The sequence below is a fragment of the Schistocerca cancellata genome, chromosome 2 (assembly GCF_023864275.1).
Source record: "Schistocerca cancellata isolate TAMUIC-IGC-003103 chromosome 2, iqSchCanc2.1, whole genome shotgun sequence".
NCBI classification, from domain to species: Eukaryota; Metazoa; Arthropoda; class Insecta; order Orthoptera; family Acrididae; genus Schistocerca; species Schistocerca cancellata.
In genome coordinates, this window is record NC_064627.1 from 515757231 (window position 1) to 515779480 (window position 22250).

The following is a 22250-nucleotide window of genomic DNA, read 5'->3' on the forward strand; positions in this document are numbered from 1 at the left end:
GTTATACAAAATACATCTTTATAACACGTTCAGTGTCACATGTAATAATTAATTGCATGCTTAAAACACAAAAAATTCAGTATATTTTCATTTTTACTCTGTAAGTATACATCTTGATTTGAATGGTCATGGTCTCTCTCTCTCTCTCTCTCTCTCTCTCACTCTCTCTACCTCTGACACACACACACACACACACACACACACACACACACAAACACACACACACACTGAACTTAAACCCAAAGTAGTCTATTACTATTGGTTATCCATCTGAGCTGACTGCAATCTGATTAAAAAGAATTACACCAGACACGTTTCGCTTTTATTTATAAAGCATCTTTCATGGTTATTCTGTAAATTGGATACATATGTTTGTATATTTTTGGTTGTTTTCGATTAAAAACAGAATTTACTTTATAAAATTGGACTGCATGTTACTTGAGGTGTTTCTTCACATATTTTGCTAGTTCCCACCTCGCTAGCAGCAGTTGATGCCGAAAGGCTTCATTTTCCATTTGCACTTGGAATTCTGCAGTATTTCCTGTGCTGCATTATTTACAATTCACTTTCTTAAACTGTTTGTCATTCTACAATCCCACAGTGTTTATGTCTGTTCAATCGTTTTCACTGACGCTGTGAGTGTTGCCAACCTCTGTGTGTGTGTGTGTGTGTGTGTGTGTGTGTGTGTGTGTGTGTAATAGTGAAATTGTCTTGTGTGAAGGTAAATATGTGATCTTTTTCCGGGGGTGGGTGGGGGGGAGCCTGTGGTTATATGTGTACACGTAATGTTATATTAAGTGGTCAACGAGTTTAAAGAGTGTGTGGTTTGCCAAGTTGATCTTATCATTTAAGAGTAGTTTCTTTTCTGTTATGGTTTTTCGGATGTGGTAATTTTCTTGTAAGGTGAGGTGTATTTTGTTGCTGTTTTTCCTTATGATTTCCTTGTCTGTGTCTCTGGTTGTAATTTTATGTTGGTGTTGATGTAAGTGTTCTGCAAAAGTTGAGTGATTTGCCCTATACTTCCATGCTCTTACATGTACTTCGTACCTGGTATCAAATGTCCTCCTGGTTTGACCTATGCATCTTCCATCACATTTATTTCATTTCGGTTGGTATATTTCCGATATGTATCAGTTTTTCTTATTGTTTTTGGGAAGTATTCCTGAATTCAGTTGCTGGTTTGGTGTGCTATTTTCATGTCTTGTTTTTTATGATTGTATGTCATTGTGTACCATCTTATTTTTTTCTGTTTCTTTTGCACTTTGTGTTGTTTCTATTCTTGTATTTTATGTATTTGTTTTTGTGTGATTTTGTCCTTGTATTGATGACAGCTGAGTGTTGGTTCTTTTTGTTTCTTGATTTTCCTGTTCGAATTTGTTACTAAGTTCTTTTTGTGTCCTTCATTTGTGGCTATTTGCATTATGATCTTTGTTTCTTTTCTTGTAATTGTCTGTATCTAATGGTACTGTGTTTAGTGTGTGGAGCATGTATCTAAGTGCTGCCTGCTTTTGCGAACTGGGGTGTTGTGATGTCTTATGTATAATTGTGGGTTGTTGTTATTGTTGGTTTTCGGTATATGTCAAGTGTGTGTTGGTTGTTTTGAATATTTATGGTGAGGTCCAAGAAATTTAACTGTCTATTTTGCTTTTTCTCTATTGTAAAATGTATCTTATCACAATCAGAATTTATGTGTATGTGTAACTCGTCAATTTTATTGTTTGGTTCATCTATCAGGCACAAGATGTCATCCATATATCTAATGCAGTATAGAATGTTGTTGTTATTTGGCAGTATTTTGTTAAGTATAATCTGTTCTATGAGGTTCATAGATATGAAACCTGGTCTGTGCATCTACCTTTGTAATACACGCTAGGTGGCGCCATGTAACTGTGGGTATGATGGCGCCATCTATTGGTAGAGAGACTGATGCTTGCGTGCCGTTTGATGTTGCATAGCGCCAATGAGGTTTCACGCCGAAGAGTAGGTGGTCACAAAAGTTATCGTCCTCTTGCCGAACATGCAGGCAAGTAAGCAGGAACAATGAGGAGTGATGCAATTTTTGACGGTGGAGGGAGTTGGAGGCCGTGGTATGTATCGACGGATGAAGGCTGTGTACGGTGAGTACAGTCTGAGTCGTTCAAGTGTTGTGGAATGGCGCAAATGATTCCTTGAGGGGCGCGAGTCACTGGAAGACGGTGCTTGTCCTGGACAGGCTCATCGTGTCATCACACTGGAAATGGTTGTGGAAGTGAATGCTTTCATGGATAAAGAGCAATACATCAGAAAGACTCAAGAGTTCATCACACAAAATAAAACCATAAAACTAAAATCAGATTCAACTAATAGATTCCAAACAAAGTTAAGAAACAACTCTGAAAGACATTGGACATACATTAGAAAACAATGGAAAAGGAAAACTGCTACAAACAAATCCCAGTGCACCTTCCCTCCAATGCCAACCAAAGCTACACAAGAAAGATCTCCCCGTCAGAGCTACTGTAAATTATAGAAACGCTCCCACTTACCCACTTGCAAGATACCTGTTGGAAATCTTACCAGAAAACTACAAATTACATTAGGACAGGACCATAAGAAACACGCCACTATTGATTCAGTACATAAAAGACATACAAGTTCCAGATGCAGCCACCCTCCTGTCATTTGAAGTAGAGAATATGCATTCAATATACCAATAACTGTAACAATAAACATTGTAGAACAAAATCTTGAAACACACAGTACACTTCCACATGAATACATCAAAGTAGCAGTCAGGCTTCTAGAGCTAATAATAGAAAAGAATTACTTTCAGTTCAATAATGAATTCTATTTACAAGGTGAAGGATTACCAATGCGATCCCCAGTGTCTGGAACCATAGCAAACACATTTATGAACTATGTATAAGGGGCATTCAAATAAAACCCAGTCACTAGTGTAAAGTAACGGTAAAGATTTTATTAACTCAAAAATGTAGTTAGACACAGTACACATGCTCAAAAAACTGTTGGCACACTTATCCCACTGCAACACTAGCCGGTTGCATCCATCCTTGAAGAAGCTAGTAGGCTACTGTCAGATCCAGGCCTGGGCCCAGTCACACACTTCACCGTCTGCTGCGAATCGAAGTCCGTGAACAGATTATTTCAGAGGTTCAAACACATGAAAGTCACACAGTGAAAGGTTGGGAATGCACAATGGATGTTTCTGCATTTCTTACCGAAACTAATGCAATGTCCTCTTCACCACATTGTGTGGGCGAGCATTATCATGCAGGAGGATAACACCATTGGACAACATGTCTTGGCGTTTCGACTTGATGGTTTGTTTAAGGTTCTGTAAAGTGGCCTGATAACACTGGGCATTGATGGTGGTTCCCTGTTCCAGGTGGCGAAAAAAAAAAAAAGGGACATCATGGCCTTACCAGAACTGGCATGCATGTCCTTTGATTTCTTTGGAGGTGGTGAAGTCACATGTTTCCACTGCTTGCTCTGAAGCTTGATTTCCGGTTCAAAATGGTGACAATATGTTTCATCACCTGTGACAATACGGGACAGAAATCCGTAGTCCTCCTCATGATAACATTGCAGATGACTCAAAGACAGCACCATTTGAGTATTACGCTGTTCGGCGATCAGTTGGTGGGGAACCCACTGTGCACAGATTTTTTGAAAGTTCAAGTGTTGATGCATTATGGTGTGAGCGGTGCCCACGCTAATACACAATAATCGATGGATCTTGTCTATGGTGATTCTGCAGTTGTCCAAGACTAAAGCATTCACTTCCACAACCATTTCCAGTGTGATGACAAGATGAGCCTGTCCAGGACAAGCACCGTCTTCCAGTGACTCGCGCCCCTCAAGGAATCATTTGCGCCATTCCACAACACTTGAACGACTCAGACTGTACTCACCGTACACAGCCTTCATCCGTCGATACATACCACGGCCTCCAACTCCCTCCACCGTCAAAAATTGCATCACTCCTCATTGTTCCTGCTTACTTGCCTGCATGTTCGGCAAGAGGACGATAACTTTTGTGACCACCTACTCTTCGGCGTGAAACCTCATTGGCGCTATGCAACATCAAACGGCACGCAAGCATCAGTCTCTCTACCAATAGATGGCGCCATCATACCCACAGTTACATGGCGCCACCTAGCGTGTATTACAAAGGTAGATGCACAGACCAGGTTTCATATCTATGAACCTCATAGAACAGATTATACTTAACAAAATACTGCCAAATAACAACAACATTCTATACTGCATTAGATATATGGATGACATCTTGTGCCTGATAGATGAACCAAACAATAAAATTGACGAGTTACACATACACATAAATTCTGATTGTGATAAGATACATTTTACAATAGAGAAAAAGCAAAATAGACAGTTAAATTTCTTGGACCTCACCATAAATATTCAAAACAACCAACACACACTTGACATATACCGAAAACCAACAACAACAACAACCCACAATTATACATAAGACATCACAACACCCCAGTTCGCAAAAGCAGGCAGCACTTAGATACATGCTCCACACACTAAACACAGTACCATTAGATACAGACAATTACAAGAAAAGAAACAAAGATCATAATGCAAATAGCCACAAATGAAGGACACAAAAAGAACTTAGTAACAAAGTCGAACAGGAAAATCAAGAAACAAAAAGAACCAACACTCAGCTGTCATCAATACAAGGACAAAATCACACAAAAACAAATACACAAAATACAAGAATAGAAACAACACAAAGTGCAAAAGAAACAGAAATAATAAGATGGTACACAATGACATACAATCATAAAAAACAAGACATGAAAATAGCACACCAAACCAGCAACTGAATTCAGAAATACTTCCCAAAAACAATAAGAAAAACTGATACATATCGGAAATATACCAACCGAAATGCAATAAATGTGATGGAAGATACATAGGTCAAACCAGGAGGAAATTTGATACCAGGTACGAAGTACATGTAAGAGCATGGAAGTATAGGGCAAATCACTCAACTTTTGCAGAACACTTACATCAACACCAACATAAAATTACAACCAGAGACACAGACATGGAAATCATAAGGAAAAACAGCACCAAAAAGCACCTCACCTTACAAGAAAATTACCACATCCAAAAAAACCATAACAAGAAAGAAACAACTCATAAATGATGAGATCAACTTGGCAAACCACACACTCTTTACACTAGTTGACCACTTAATGTAATATTACATGTACATATATAACCACAGGCTCCACTGAGCACTACCATCCCCCCCCCCCCCCCCCCCCCGAAAAAGAAAAAGCCAACCCCCCCCCCCCCACACACACACACAGGTTGTGTTTTACTGTATGGATATAACTTCATTACTAAAACCCTTATACATGCTATACATGTTTGCCAGTTAACAGTGAAAATATAGAACCCAGGAGTAAGTATTCATATTAAAATAAATTGAAATAATTTTTCTTTTTAAAATCAATCTGTTCATTCACTAACTGAGAAGATCTTTTTATATTGTGCATAAATCTTGTTCCCTGCAATCAATTAAGGCACAAACTCTTTGGGGCTGTGTGTAGAACATTTAAATTATTTTCAGTTGTTCCATGGGAATGATTGTTTTCTATTAAATACTGCTTTAAAAAAAAAAAAAAAACACCATGGTAACTTATTTGAAAATTACATCCTGTCTGTCCTACGTAGCAGTTCCCACAAGCATCACATGATACTTTATAGAAACCTGAACTTAAAAATCTATTGTAATGCTTTTTTACTTAATTCCTCAGTCTACTTGGGAAAGTTTTGTTAACTGAAAAGGCCACAGTAACGTCAGCATGGCTAAATAATCTAGATACTTTACCAGATGTATTTCTTTTGGAGGTCATGTTTATATCTTTCCTTTCTTTTTACTCCGATCAGCTGGGGCAAGGGCCCAAAATTTCAGTGGCCTGTAATGGGAGTTTGAGGATTCTGTGAATCATTGCTAAGAAAAAAGCTTTCTTATATCCATTTGGATGACAGGAGTCTGCATTTATTATAACATCAGAATTTATGGTCTTGCTGTATATTCATGGTTGCCACAAGTTTTGCCAAGTGAAATTCCCTGATCTTTCCCTGATTTTCAGACAAGTTTTAGCATTTTCCCTGACAAATTTTGAGATCTCAAGGGTAAGTTAAGATGTAAGATGGTAATCTGTCTTTACAGCTTAGGTACAAGAAACAATAGTGCAAATGAGGAAATATCTAAAAAATCTTGCAAGCAGATAGCATTTCTTGATATGAGCAGTGTGTGTGTGTGTGTGTGTGTGTGTGTGTGTGTGTGTGTGTGTGTGTGTGTTGGTACTTACGGGCGCTCAATTCTGAGGTTATCAGCACCCTTACACACATTACAAGAAATGAATGTGGAGAAACTTAGTAAAATGTGGTCATACATGCAAAGGCAGCGGAAAAAGACTAAAGATGCTATACAAGAGACTAAAACATAAGTAAAACAAGAAAGGAGCTAAAACGATCCCACAGGAAATTGTCAGTGGCTGGCCACTTGCATAATATATGGACGAGCCAGTCACCCTGTGAAAGAATTACAACCTTCACCCTAAAATCTTGGTAAAACGTTGGACAGTTCACAAAACTTTTAAACCCTAACCACATTCATTTGATTTTTACCTAAAAGAGATTGCTGATCCATCAGCAAATCAGTCAAGGCCCACTGGTTGGAAAATAAAACACAGTCCAATAAAATGTGTTGCACAGTGATCTGTATGGCACAAGTGCCACACACTGGAGAGTCCTCTTGCCGGAGCAAGAATCCAAGCATCATAGGGCTGCGGCCTACGCAAAGACAAGTAAGGGGGACCTCGTCCCATCTACATGGCTGGAAGGAAGTACACCACACCCGCATTATGGGCTTCACTAAACTGAGTTTACTGTCAGTCACTCCCAACCATTCATCCTCCCACCGACGCAAGACACTTGAGCTCAACAGTGAGGTGATAGCATGCAGGGAGGCGGCACACGGAAATACCTGCGGATCAAGACATGTCACCTTGGTTGCTAGATCTGCCCTTTTGTTCCTAGCAATGCCAATGTACCCTGGTACCCAGCAGAAGGTCTACTCTTTCCCCAGTCGCCGTAGTTGGAGGGGTGCATCCAGAATGGTCTGGACTACTTTAACTGCTGAGTAAAAATGTTTCAATGAGTGAAGAACACTTAGAGAATTAGAGCAGCCAAGAAGTTTAGCACTGCAAAAATGTGTTATCTGCTACAGTTCCCACTAGATCACAGACAATTCTGCATTAAAGGCAGTAAACGCTTGAGACAGTCGAATCTTCAGGACGCGATCCGGGAAAACAACAGAGTAACCAACAGAATCCCCATTTCAACCCATCTGTAAAAACATATTTAAAAAGAAAGATGATGAGACTTACCAAACAAAAGCGCTGGCAGGTCGATAGACACACAAACAAACACAAACATACACACAAAATTCTAGCTTTCGCAACCAATGGTTGCCTCGTCAGGAAAGAGGGAAGGAGAAGGAAAGACAAAAGGATATGGGTTTTAAGGGAGAGGGTAAGGAGTCATTCCAATCCCGGGAGCGGAAAGACTTACCTTAGGGGGAAAAAAGGACAGGTATACACTCGCACACACACACATATCCATCCGCATATACACAGACACAAGCAGACATTTGTAAAGGCAAAGCCTTTGCCTTTACAAATGTCTGCTTGTGTCTGTGTATATGCGGATGGATATGTGTGTGTGTGTGTGTGTGTGTGTGTGTGTGTGCGAGTGTATACCTGTCCTTTTTTCCCCCTAAGGTAAGTCTTTCCGCTCCCGGGATTGGAATGACTCCTTACCCTCTCCCTTAAAACCCATATCCTTTTGTCTTTCCTTCTCCTTCCCTCTTTCCTGACGAGGCAACCATTGGTTGCGAAAGCTAGAATTTTGTGTGTATGTTTGTGTTTGTTTGTGTGTCTATCGACCTGCCAGCGCTTTTGTTTGGTAAGTCTCATCATCTTTCTTTTTAAATATATTTTTCCCACGTGGAATGTTTCCCTCTATTATATTCATCTGTAAAAACAGCTACATAGTAGTGGTGCTCAGATAAAATGTCAGAAAATATTGCATTAAAAATGGAAGCAGGAGTGCAATCTCTCTTGTACTGCACCAAATCTAAAATCACTCTGGGCCTCTCCAGCAACCTGGGCTGAAGGCTTTTAAAACCCTGGATTTGGGGCCGTACTGGCTCCACACCGAAGAACTCCAGCACACATTGCAGGCAGATCCCTATGACATTGTAGCACATGGACGGTTGGAAAAAAGATGTTCAGGAGGCAGATCAGCGACAGTATGGTGTGTGAGTGAAGTTGGAGATGCGAGGAACTTACACGTCTGATGCACAAGCAGGAGCTGCCGCTGGATGATATGTGTCGGTTCCCTGGCCTCAGCACAGAGGCTGTGTATCGGACTGGTCCAACAAGCACCTGTGGCCAGCCGAATCTCCTCATGGTGGAGTTTGGGAAGTTGCCTGTCTGCCATATAAGGTTAAACCATTTGAGGAGGATTTCCTTTGATGCTGCTGGCAAATGGCAAAGCAAGCAGTATCAGATTTCATCATGACTGAGTGCAGTATCACGAATCTCAAGACAGTGCTGATTTCAGCTCCCAGATGGAGAAGGGCCACACACTGGAGGGTCCTCTCGCCGGAGCAAGAATCCAAGCATCATAGGGCTGTGGCCTATGTGAAGACAAGTGAGGGGGACCTCGTCTACAGCGTGTAGGCCTCAGAACAATTGGATCTAAGTCCATCTTGCTCCTCTTGACAACTGCACGGTAGTGACGAAATGCCAGATCCTGGCTGGCATTGGCAGTAGTTTGTGCAAAATTATGTGCTAGTGTCTGCGCAATGTCTCCACACGCCATTTGGAGACATTCCTGTGTCAGCACTGCTGCTACTGGTGAAGGACTGTCTTTACCAGAAATCCTTCTGATGGCTTTCCATACTTTCGTAGAACAAGTGGAATGGTTGATGGAGTCCAAAACTGCTTGCCATGACCTTTCTTTGCTCTCCTTAACCACACGTCGTGCTTTTGCTCTCGCGACTCGAAAGGTTGTAAGGCCGCCTGCCGTAGGGTGGATTTTAGATCATCGAAGAGCCACGCGCCTGTTCCATCCACGTCACCTCTGAAGATGACTTCAGGACTTTGGGATGGATAAGTCAGCAGCATGAGGGATCACTTATGTGATATGATCCACACATTCCTGGATGCTGTTGCAATGTTCAAACACAGCTAGCTGGCTGAACAGCGTTCAGTTAGCCCTGCTGACCATCCATGTCGGTGGTTTCTCTTCATGTAGTGCTCTATCCAGTACGTGAATACAGATTGGGAAGTAGTTTTCTGATCATGTAGTGCACCATCCAGTAGGTGAATATGGATTCGGAAGTGCTCACTGGAATGACGTTCATCAATGACCTCCCAGTGAACAGTCAGCAAGGGCTGGAGAGCAAAGAGATAGGTTGATGGCCAAGAATGGTGCAGTTGGCCGAGAATGATGCAGTAACAGCACAGAAATGAATTGGAGGATCAGTGTTTAGGATGTACAGCTCTTGAGACATCAGGAGACTCTCCAAAACTCGAGCCCGAGGGTAAGTAGAGGTCGAGCCCCCCAGGATATGATGAGCATTGAAGTCTCCCAGGATGAGAAATGCTCAGGGGATTTGCTCCATAAGATCTGTGAGAGCCTCAGCGTCTACTGCATCCATTGGAGGTAAATAAAGAGAGAAAACTGTAATCCTCCGACATGCACTAATTTCAACTGCAACTGCTTGCAGGCCAGTAGCCATGGGGAGAACAGAGGAGTGGTGCACATTATTGACAAACACGCCAACCACTCCTTTAGCCCTGTCCCCAGTCAGATCATCCTTGCGATATAGTGTATAGCAGGGGCATCAGAGGCTTTAAAATGTGTTTCCTGTAAACATATGCACAGGGGGCATTGCTCTGCCAGAAGTTTCAGTCCCCAGTACCTCCAAATGTGTCCTGAACCCATTAACGTTCCAATGTATAATGGGAGACATCTATCATTGGGGAGGGGGGGGAAGTACATTCATCCTGACTTTCTGCCTGGGAGGGAGCCCACAATGGGTGGAGGCTCAGTCTTGGGGTGTGAAAATTGCTCCAGTCCGATATCAAGTTCCATTACCTCTGAAGAAGATTCAAGAGATATGTCAGATAGGATGACGATGTCTTCCGACTGTGTACCCCCTTATCCTTCAGTGGGTGATGCTTTGCCTTCAATTTTGATTTTTTTGTCTGAGGTTGCTTTGTAGCCACAACCTTGGAAGTGGTAGTGGTGGTAGCAGTGCTGGGCGGTGCACAAGACTTGACCTGTGGAGGGACAGGAAATTTCAAGATGTCAGCAACCACAGCCTTTTCTGAAGTCCTGGGGAGAGGGGCAGGCTTCAGTGTAACTGCAGCAGCACAAGTCATTGACAAACGCAGGTGCTAGTGCTGACACTAACAACCTCTGTTTGTTTAGCAGCATCAGTTTTCAGGACTGGCTGTTTCAGAATGGAAGAAAAGGAGACAACGAATGTGGGTGGCTGAATGGACTAGTATAGCTTCTTGGCTTCAACATGTGGGATGCACTTTGTCATTTTGACCTGAATCTTTTGTTCCTTGAAGAAAACTTTGTAGTCCCTGCTCCACACTTTGGAGAATAGGAGCAGCCAACTCCATCATGGATGGTTTTACCACATTTCCCACAAGTTCCTTTCCCTTTCCAGCCAAGAAAAGAATGTACAAAGTGCTGGCATTTAAAACAGTGCATCGGATTTGGGAAATAAGGTCATATACTTAGGCATAGGAAACCTGCTTTGACATGCTCTGGTAGTTTGGTGCTGTTAAAGGTAATCTGATTTTACAAGTTCACCATCCACCCTTTTCATAACATTTTGTACATCAGCAATACCTAGCTGGGACCATTCGGGTTTCAGCTCTTCTCGGGGAATGTCAACTAGATACCTGCAAGTCACAACACCTCTGCTGTAGTTCAAGGTGTTGCGCAATTTTAGTTCTATCGCATACTCCCCAAGGGAAGGAGCTTTCTGAATGTTTTTTACTTGTTGGGAGCTAGATGTTTCAACCAAGAGAGCACCATTGCGCAAGCGCTTCACACATTTTAAACTGCCAGCAATGCCTTCTAAGCCTTTCTGTAAGTAAAATGGTGAAACTCTCTCACAACTACCCTCTCTTCTTTAAACCATAAGAAACACTTTCCGCAAAACAGCATGCATTCTGTTACTATGGACTGAATCAGGAGGACTGGCTACACGAGCCCTCTTATTAGACTGGGTGTTGGTACCTTCCAGTGGCCCACCCTTTCTGCAGGGAGGAGGGGAAAAAGTTTGGATGATTCATTTCGGTCCCACGAGCTGCTAGGGAAATAATGGTCCACTCAGACAGAGCCCCACGTGCCTTAGTAAGTCTTATACAACTGAGGTGCGTCATATTTCCCACAGGTTGCTCGCTAGTGACTGTTGCACCTCAACAGCCACGCATCCCATAAACACACTATTTGTGATCTGGGCAGTTAAGCCAAGATCCCCATTCCCTGAGACACACAATGTTCCACCACCGCACCACATGGTGGTAGCTGAAGCATGCCCAGAGCTTAGGTGACAGGGGACTGGAGGCAGTTTCCAGTCCCCCACTCAGGAACCCTGGGTTCGCCAAGCTCATACCCAGCAAATGAATGCTGAAGCCCTGAGGGCCTGATGTGAGCAAAAATCTTAAGATCTAAGATCAACATCTTTTGTAATGAACTGTTTTTAGATGTCGGAAGCAAGCCAAATGGTATGTGTGCTTCATTAAGACCAGTGATGTTATTTTATTTCAATAAAACAAAACATATTGCTGACAGAGAAACACACTTCCTTGAAGTTGCAAGACAGATTTAAAATACCTTCACTGATTTCAGAAATAACCTTAGGAAAAGAAGGCCTCTTGAAAGGTGGGGAAGAATTGTGTAAACCAACACTGTAGGTGACCACCAATAATATGTTGGTTCTCCTATGTTTGTTACTGTCAGTAATTACTCACTGTGTTATATCTATTATTTTACAGGTATTTTGTGATTTTTCTTTCGAGAAATGTATCAGTACATAGCGTACAAAACGACAGTGACTGACACAATTATCTTTTTCTTATTGGCCATACTTTCTACCATATAAATTACTTTTGAAGTGTCAAAACATACTAGAACAAATAAAAATGTCTATAAAATGCCACACTGTACAGCATACTTGTGGTGAGACAGCTATAATTCCTGAAAACCATTGCCCATGGCCTCTGGCCTGCTGGGGAGCACTGCAGTCCTGGCTTCATGGATAAACCATGAAAACCTGCTGCATTATGCCACACACAAACAGACCCAACCCACAGGCAGGTCAGTGAGACTACATCTGACGGGCAAGGCCTGCACATTAGTGGAAACTGAATGGCTTCATATGGGCAGGCCCGATCAAATACAGAAAGCACAGAAACAGCCTTTTGCAGCTAAATCCACTCATGTGGCCAGCTATTCACAAGCCACAGACAGCATGCTGATGAAATGAGACCATGGTGATCAATTCGTGCAATAGATAATTTGTTCAAATACTCAGAGAATCAATAATAGTGAGGATAGGTACCAACTCATCATAAAGATGGTAGCTGAGCTGCAGACAGGCATGTAGAAAATACAATCACACTTTCACACACATTCACACAATCACTAAGACACAGCTCATGCACACGAGTGCCATCTCTAGGTGCTGCATCTACAGTCTCTGAGAATCAAATCCAAACAAACCACATGTGAAACTACACGTCATTTATCAGCTGACATGCCTGCACTGCACAACCTTTTACATTGGTATGACAACAACTAAACTGGCTGAGCGCATGAACGGACACAGACGAACTGTCCGCCTAGGAGATGTCCAATACCCAGTAGCAGAGCATGCCCTCCAGCATAATTCTAGGGACCTAGGAACCTGCTACACCGTATGTGCCATTTGGCTTCTCCCACCCAACACCAGTCCCTCGGAACTGCGGAGATGGGAACTTGCACTCCAACACATCCTTTCATCCCGCGATCCCCCTGGACTGAACCTACGTTAAACAACCTCACTCTCATTTACTCTTCAGTCTTCTCCTCTTTCCCTTTCCTCTTTAGCCATTCACGCATCTTTTCATCCTCTATAGTTGTGTTTATCTTTATACTATATACCTCTTTACTTCTGTATGCATCCTCTTTGGTTTAAAGCTGGCACAGTACTTACAGTAGAATATCTTTGGCTTCCCTCTGACAACCATGCATCCATCCTTGCTACCCTCCCTGTTTTCCTTTCCCTGTTGCTTGATAACCTGGGTTGTGAGTAACTGAATCCACTTTTCCTTCTTCCCTTTCTTTACCCTCTCTCCTCGCTGATGAAGGAACAAAGTTCCAAAAGCTAGGAACGTAAATTTTTGGTTCTGTTTTTTGTGTATCTATTGGCTGTGTTGAGCTGAGGTAAGTACTGGCCAGCCCCTCTATCTCTTTGTTAGTATTTATTTCTTCATGTAACAACATTAATGATGCAAATTGCTGTTTCCAACAAAACACATTTTTCATTACTGATAGTATACCATTATGAAGCTTAACAATGTAATACTGAAATAAAAAATAACAACAAGATTATTCTAAAAGTACGTTCCTAGATTATCTAGAAAAATAAATAATAAAGGTTTGTACTTACATCATCATACAAGTTCTTCCGAAAAAGAAATGATATCAGTGGGACAATATATGAAAGTGTCTTTCCAGATTTAGCTGGATTCACCATTACAACACTGTAACCACGTAAAATTGCTGGCCACATATAAGTCTGAATACGCATTGGTTCAATTATTCCCAGTCTATAAAGTGTCTGTAAAAATAAAGAACAGGATACTCACAAAATTGTAGTGAAACCTTGAACATTACGAAAATTACTGCAGTGACTTAACAAAGTGCACAAATGAACAACAAAATATCTGATTTGACAGGATACTGAACAAAAACCATTAATGAACATGGAGGAAAATATGAACTCTGTAATTGGAACCATTTGAAACCACATACTTGTTTTTTGCAGTACATATACAAGAAAAACAACATATATCAAAGATGTACAAAGGTTACTCTGTTAAAAAGTAAGAATTAACAGTGAAATCTTGAGTGAAGAGTGATAGGTCCGTTCTTCAGCTTTAACTGTGTACCTTCTTTTTATATATTTCTTCCAACCCACTCCAATTCCTTTCCCTTCTTTTTCTACTTTGTTCCCAAACAGAAATTGCTCAATCTACACAAAGATCATTAATAAAAACATATTTTTTTCCACTGTGGGCTAGCAAGCAATTCTCCCATTCTTAAACATATTTGATGATTTGTATATGGTATCCTTTTACCAATCCACTGACAAGGAGAAAAGATACACATTTAATATTACTTAAACATAATATTTTTATTTTATTTTACTTTACTTTAATAACAATATGGAAACCACAGACTACTACCCACTCCACAGAGGCAGCATTGAGTCACTAACAGGCACAGTGAAAGGAATAATACAAAAAATTAGCTTTCAGCGAAAGTCTTTACTCACAAATAGAAAATACACACACACACACACACACACACACACACACACACACACACACACACATGGGGCTACTGTCTCCGGGCACTGAAGCCCAACAGAGACTGCATCTGATGTGAGCAGCAAACTGCTGGTTTGGGTGGTGAGGATAATGAGGCAGCATGCGATGGAGAGTGGAAGGGGTAATAGGGTAGTGGTGGGTCAAAATGCTAGAACTGCCTGTGGGTGTGTGAAGAGACATGGCGGGCACAGGATGGGGATGCTTTGAGCAGCATCAGAAGGTTTTGCTGGGGAAGGGGGAGGGGGAGAGGGAGTAAAGGATGTAAATATATTGGAGGGATAGAATGCATGAGTGCACTGTAGTGGGAGCAGGGAAACAGATAAAGATAGGCAGACAGAGGTCAGGGACTAGCGAAGATTAAGGCCAGAGGGGTTGCGGAAATGAAGGGTATGTTGTAGGTTGAGTTCCCACCTGCGCAATTCAGAAATTCCAGTATTGGTGGGAAGATGTGGATGGCACAAGCTGTGAAGCAGTTGTTAAATGAAGTATACCATGTTGGGCAGAGCATGTTCAGCAACTAGATGGTCTAGCTGTCACTTGACCACAGTTTGGCAGTGGCCTTTCATTTGGACAGACAGCTCATTAGTAATCATGTTCATGTAAAATACTGCATGGTGGTTGCAGCTTACTTTGTAGATCACATGGCTGCTTTCACAGATGGGCTTGCCTCTGTTTTGGTAGCAGATGACTGAAAAGACTGGAGTAGATGGCAGTGGGAGGATATATGGCACAGATCTACTACGTAGGTCTATTGCAGTGATCCAAGCCATGAGATAAGGGGTTTGGAGCAGAGTGAAATAAGAATATTGCTTAGGTTGGGTGGGCAGCAAAATACCACTGTAAGGGGAGGAGGGATATTTCTCATTCAAGTGCAGGATGACAGAGAGTTGAAACTGTGGCACAGAATGTGATTGATTCACTTACTCTAGTCATTACCATCTGTTATCCCCACTGCAATTGTATTTTGCTGGCCATCCAACCTAAGTAATATCCTTGTCTATCTCCATTCCAGCCCTGCTTCAAACCCCTTGCCCCATGGCTCATATCCCTGGAACAAACCCAGATGCAAGACCTGTGCCCTACATCCTCCCACTATCACCTTCTCCTGTCATGTCACAGCAATCTCCTACCCTATCAGAGACAGGGACACCTGTGAAAGCTGCCAAGTGATGTACAAACTTAGCTGCAATCACTGTCCCGCATTCTAAGTGGGCATGACTACCAACATTCTGCCTGTCTACATGAATGGCCACTGTCAGGCTATGGCTAAGAGATAGCTGGACCAGTCAATTGCTGAAAGTGCTACCCAATGACTGCTTCACAACCTGTACCATCTGAATTCTATCCACAAACACCTGATTTTCTGATTTGCACTGGTGAGAACTCTGCCTACCGCACAACCTTCATTCCTGTAAACAACCCCCCCCCCCCCCCCAACCACACCCCCCAGCTTCAAATGTCACTAGTCACTGTGCTCCACCTAGCTGTTCCCTTCCCTGTTCCTACCAAAGTACACACATGCCTTTTATCTCCCCAGTTCACTAACAATCTTATCCTCTTCTCTACTTCTCTCCTCCCACTTCCCCACTTCCTGCTCCCACCCTTCCTCCCCACAACCACCCAATGCAGCACCTAGGAGACCCATTTTGCCCCCCCCCCCCTCCGCTCCCCCAAGTTCCTGCACTTCCCTGTCCCCCACCAACCACCAAGTTCCTGCACAATCCCATATGCAGCTCTAGCATCTTCCCCCACCATCACTATTTGTCCCATGCTCCACCTTACCCACAACATCCACCCCAGTAGACTGCTGATCACTTCAGACACAGTCACATTTGTGTGTGTGTGTGTGTGTGTGTGTGTGTGTGTGTGTGTGTGTGTGTGTTCCTTTCCATATTGTCATTATCTCTTATTCCAGTCTGGACCTACCAGTGTTTAATTTTATATCTGGGCTTCCTTGGACCACTCTGTTCAAATATACCAAGATTTATACTGGTATTTGTTACTGCTGCAATCACTGATACAGGCAATGTCATGTAGTGGTAAGCGTCACTGGCTGGTGTGCTGAGGTCACCAGTTCAAAACTCAACAAACAGTAATTATTTGTTTTTCATAATTATCATTCTTGAAATATCTTATGTCTGTATATCTGGAATATTCAATGGTTCTATAGATACCAGCACTCTGGAATATTCAATGTTTGTATAAATAAATTCACTGTTCCATCCAGGAGATCAATTATGTTCTGTCTGTACATTGGTATCAGTAACAAATGTGCAGCACTTAGCAGCCCCATATCCTGCTTCACTGATGATCCTGCCTTTAAATTCGGACTTGATCACGGTTTCGACATGACGTTGTTCGGTACTTCAAAACATCTCCAAACAGGCAACACAAAAACTGATGAAGATGTTCCAGCAAGCACACATGACAAAGATTGCTCTGGGCATTGTTCGATTTGAAGACATTGTTACTCCACTATCATAAACAAGAAGAGTTCTGGTTGTAAATCAAGTTGCACAGTGAAACTATGAAGCTTCTGTTGGCTGGAAGAAGCTACTCAAGTTCACAAAAGAAATCTACATACCAGCAACAGTCACAAGCATTGAGTATGGTCAAGGAGAATTTTGGATCACTAATTGTCACAGGAAACCACAACTCAACCCTAAACATACATGCATAGTGATAGCCAAACCAATTTAGGAAGGGCAGCTTTGTGTCATCGGCAAAGGATCACACTCTGCTAGTGCTACAGACAAGGCAGAGGAGGATGTTACACTTGAACTGCTAATAAGATCTGGCCTAACTGAGGGACAACATCAGAGACTAATAGCCATTCTCCATCAATTTTCGGAGGCTTTCAGCCCCCATAGTGGAGAAAGGACAGCAGCCCATGATAAAATGCCATCTCAACAATGGAGACCACCAACAATCAGTCAGCACTCATATAGAACATTGCCGGCTGAACAATGGACAATCCAGGAGGAAGTGGAAAAGATACAGCAAGACAGCATCACTGAACATTCAGAGAGCCCTTGGTCATCTCCAATGGTCCTTGTAAAGGAGGAGGATGGCACATGGCATTTCTGCACTGAGTACCAATGACTGAACAAGGCCTTGAAGAAACATGTGTATCCAGTGCAGTACACTGAAGACACACTACACTGCTTGAAACGAGCAAAGTATTTCTCAACAATAGACATGTAGCCAGGCTACTGGCAAATTGAGGTTGAAGAGGCTGACCTCTACGATCTTAAAATTATGTCGTATGGACTGGGTAGTGCTTCACTAGCATTAAAACGTATGATGTACAACCTGCTTCTACATCTTAAATGGATGACATGTCTTTCGTATCTGAATGACATCATAGTTTTGCAGTGACAATTGAAGAACACCTAAGCCTACTGACAGCCATGTTGAAGTGTTTTCCAACTGCAGTTTTCACACCAAATAATAAAATGTTCCTCTTTGTCACCCAAGAAACGAAAATCTTGGGGCACCTAGTCAATGGTTGTGGAGTCCAACCCAATCCGGAGAAAATAAGAGTAGCTACAGATCTACTGACTCCTCGGCACATTTGTGATGTTAGCAGTTTTCTCCGAATGTGCTTGTAGTACAAGCGGTTAATAAAAGGCTTCTGTGTCAATGCATGTCCCTTGCATGAAACACTGCAGGGAGACAAAATTTTCCTGGAGCAAGGCACAAGAAATATCTTTCCTTGTCCTTAAGGAGGATCTAAGATCTCCTCCAGTTCTAGCATTATATGATGAGAATGACAAGACAGAACTTTACATTGATGCTAGTGGTTTGGAATAGGGGCAATTCTAACAGAAATTCAGGAAGGTGCTGAAATGGTGATAGATTATGAGCCCAGGCCACTTTCCAAGCCTGAGATAAAAATACTTTACAACTAATAAAAAGTGCCTTGCAGTTATTTGGACCATCAACAAGTTCTGACCATATTCACTTGGCAAACCATTCACCACTGTGACAGACCACCATATCTATGCTAACTGACTCACCTGAAGCATCCATCTGGTCGACTGATGAGATGGGAACTTGGGCTACAGGAGTACATCATTGCCTTGGACGCAAACACAAGAATGCTGACTGCCTTTCAAGTTGTCCTTTAGAGGAACGCAGTGTGGATGAAAATTCGGTCATCACTATATCAAATGAGACCCTACTGCCGAACAGAGGCAAGCTCCAGCACTGATGAAAACCATATAAGCCTTGAAAAATGAGAAACCAACCAAGAAGGATTCCAATCAATAAATGTAACATTCTGTAAGAGGAACTATGATTTGATGGGGCAGCAATGATTGCTCATCATCCCAGCTCATCCGCAGCCAGTGACCCTGGAGTATTTTCAAGAAGTTCCAACATCTAGAATTTATAAAGATTCTAGACTGAATTAGACGTATGTATCAATGGCCAGGTCTCTACCATTCTGTTAGAAATTATGTGAGCCACTGTAAGAAACGCCACCATGTACCACAATTACCACTGGGGCATCTGGTACCAATTCTGCCTGCAGCAGAATCGCTTCACTAAATTGGAATCTACCTCTTGTGGAGGTTCCTAAAGTCAACAAACAAGGATGGATGGACAATAGTCTGCACTGACCACCTTACCCACTACACTGTAACCAAAGCTCTGCTGACTGCCGCCAACTGTCTATCATCCACAGATGACTGGCCTCACAGAACAATTTAATAAGATGTTGGCAGATGTGCTATTGATGTATGTTGATGTCAAACAGAGAGACAGATACAATACTGCTTGTCATGGCATTCATATACAAAGTAGTGAAGCAAGACACCACAGGGTTCACACAGTTCTTTCTATTCCACAGTTGTAAGGCCGAAACGACAATGGACGCACTGACCCCATTTCAACTGGATGATATTCTGGATGAGTACATGAAACACATCACCACCAGACCTGAAGAACCAAGGCAGATGGATCACATGGGAACCATGGATGTCCAGAAAGAGACAAAGCACTGTAACACCAAGCACCAGCCAGTGAGCTAAAGTCTTTGAGAGTTCCTATATATATTTACACCTGTGTGGTAAGTGGAACTATTGGAAAAATTACTAAAGCACTTCTTCGGGCAGTGTCATATAGTTTGTCTCTTGTTGGATGGCACATATGAAGTAGAGGATTATGACCCTTCATCAAAAAGTGTAGAGACATTGTCCATGACCTCCAAATAAAGTTGTGTTAGAATCCAGAGGGGCCGATCGATGACGGGAGATTCAAGGAAATTGAAAACCACTCTACAATTGTGAAACTTTACAGGAGAGGCTACCTTTTATCTTCATCAAAGTGAAGAGGATGTAACGACACATGCAGAATGTGAGAATTGACTAGCTGCTGTTTATTATTTAGTATTTATCATTTCTGGAAGGTTCTTGAAATATCTTATGGTTGTAATGTTTGTATATCTGAGTGCTATAAAAATATTAGCATCCTGGAACATAAATGTTTGTATAAACAACTGCACTTTCCATCTGGAGATCAGTTCTGCTCTGCCTGTCTGTTGGTATTCTTAAAACCTGCTTTAAGTGATAAATGCTGTATTTTATTGACGACCAAGCTTTTGGATTTGGAAGTCAGTGTGGTTACGAAGTGACATTATTATTCAATAATACAATGCTTATACAAAGGATAATTATAAATTATTTTCATGTTAAGGGTTTATTCCTCTCCATCTGCCCAATATCTCCTCACTCTTTCAGATTTTTTTTTTGTCTACCCTTCCTGCAGTCCTTTTATTGATCTTTGTTTGTTGTCTTGTTTATGTGTCTTGCATTATTTTGGTTTTGTCTCTTTTATTTTTTAGGTCATCTAATGTAGTTCTCTTACATTATTCTCAATTTCTGTGTTTCTTTTAATATTTGTCAATTTTTCTATTATTCACTTACTAATTCTGTTTTGTGTAATTAATTCAGGAAGCCACTCTTCAAATAGCAGAGATGTCGAGTCATTGAAAGCCACACACAAAAAATAATGAAAACTTGCTAGTTGCAGAAAAAAGCCTATAATGAGGCAGAGCGCATGCACGCATGCAGCGCGCACACACACACACACACACACACACACACACACACACAGAGAGAGACCAGGTCTGCTTGTGTCTGTATATGTGCGGATGGATATGTGTGTGTGTGCGAGTGTATACCTGTCCTATTTTCCCCCTAAGGTAAGTCTTTCCGCTCCCAGGATTGGAATGACTCCTTACCCTCTCCCTTAAAACCCACATCCTTTCCTCTTTCCCTCTCCTTCCCTCTTTCCTGATGAAGCAACCGTCGGTTGCGAAAGCTTGAATTTTGTGTGTATGTTTGTGTTTGTTTGTGTGTCTATCGACCTGCCAGCGTTTTTGTTTGGTAAGTCACATCATCTTTGTTTGTAGATATATTTTTCCCACGTGGAATGTTTCCCTCTATTTTATATATATATATATATATATATATATATGATGATGATGAGACTTACCAAACAAAAGCGCTGGCAGGTCGATAGACACACAAACAAACACAAACATACACACAAAATTCAAGCTTTCGCAACAAACAGTTGCTTCGTCAGGAAAGAGGGAAGGAGAGGGAAAGACGAAAGGATGTGGGTTTTACGGGAGAGGGTAAGGAGTCATTCCAATCCCGGGAGCGGAAAGACTTACCTTAGGGGGGGAAAAGGACAGGTATACACTCGCGCGCACACACACACACACACACATATCCATTCGCACATACACAGACACAAGCAGACATTTGTAAAGGCAAAGAGTTTGGGCAGAGATGTCAGTAGAGGCGGAAGTACAGAGGCAAAGATGTTGTTGAAAGACAGGTGAGATATGAGCGGCGGCAAATTGAAATTAGAAATTAGCGGAGATTGAGGCCTGGCGGATAGCGAGAAGAGAGGATATGCTGAAGGGCAATTTCCCATCTCCAGAGCTCTGACAGGTTGGTGTTAGTGGGAAGTATCCTGCACCAATGTCGAAAGACTATAATTATGGTTTATGTGGCACAACTGTATTAAGTGTGCTAGACTCTGCCAAGGCCTACACACAAATTTTTTGTAGCTGATGATAATTATATCAAAGACAGCTATAATTACACCATTTGGTCTCTTGAGTCTTAATGACCTTTGGTTGACGCAGTGTTACGCAATTCAGCATAGATTTATAGTTTTCGCATACTTTGATGATGTCCTTGTCTTTTCAGCAACGGCAGAGCAGCACCAAAAGAACTTGGCCAAAATCTTTAAACACCTGAACCAAAATGGGGTTGTATTAAATATGGCCAAGTGTGTTTTTCCACCAACTTGAGATTACTTTTTTGGACCAGCTGATCTTGCATGAAAAGGTGTGGCAATATTCAGGATTTCATGGCCAGAAATCGCAATAGAACTGCATCACTTTCTAGAAATAATGAACTTTTACTGCATTCTCTTGTCCTCACATCAAGGGGAAAACACCAATCCAGAGACAGATTTCACTTCTGAAAC

The 22250-nt window shown here is 41.9% G+C and overlaps 1 protein-coding gene across 2 annotated transcripts in view; it reads right to left on the reverse strand.

Moving 5' to 3' along the window:
* Positions 1-22250, reverse strand: part of LOC126162064 (putative ATP-dependent RNA helicase TDRD12) — a 429957-nt gene that overhangs the window by 226560 nt on the left and 181147 nt on the right. For both annotated transcript variants that reach the window (XM_049918325.1, XM_049918324.1), the window contains exon 8: positions 13799-13969. In XM_049918325.1, coding sequence (XP_049774282.1) covers positions 13799-13969 — 171 coding nt within the window. The remainder of the gene's footprint in view (positions 1-13798; positions 13970-22250) is intronic.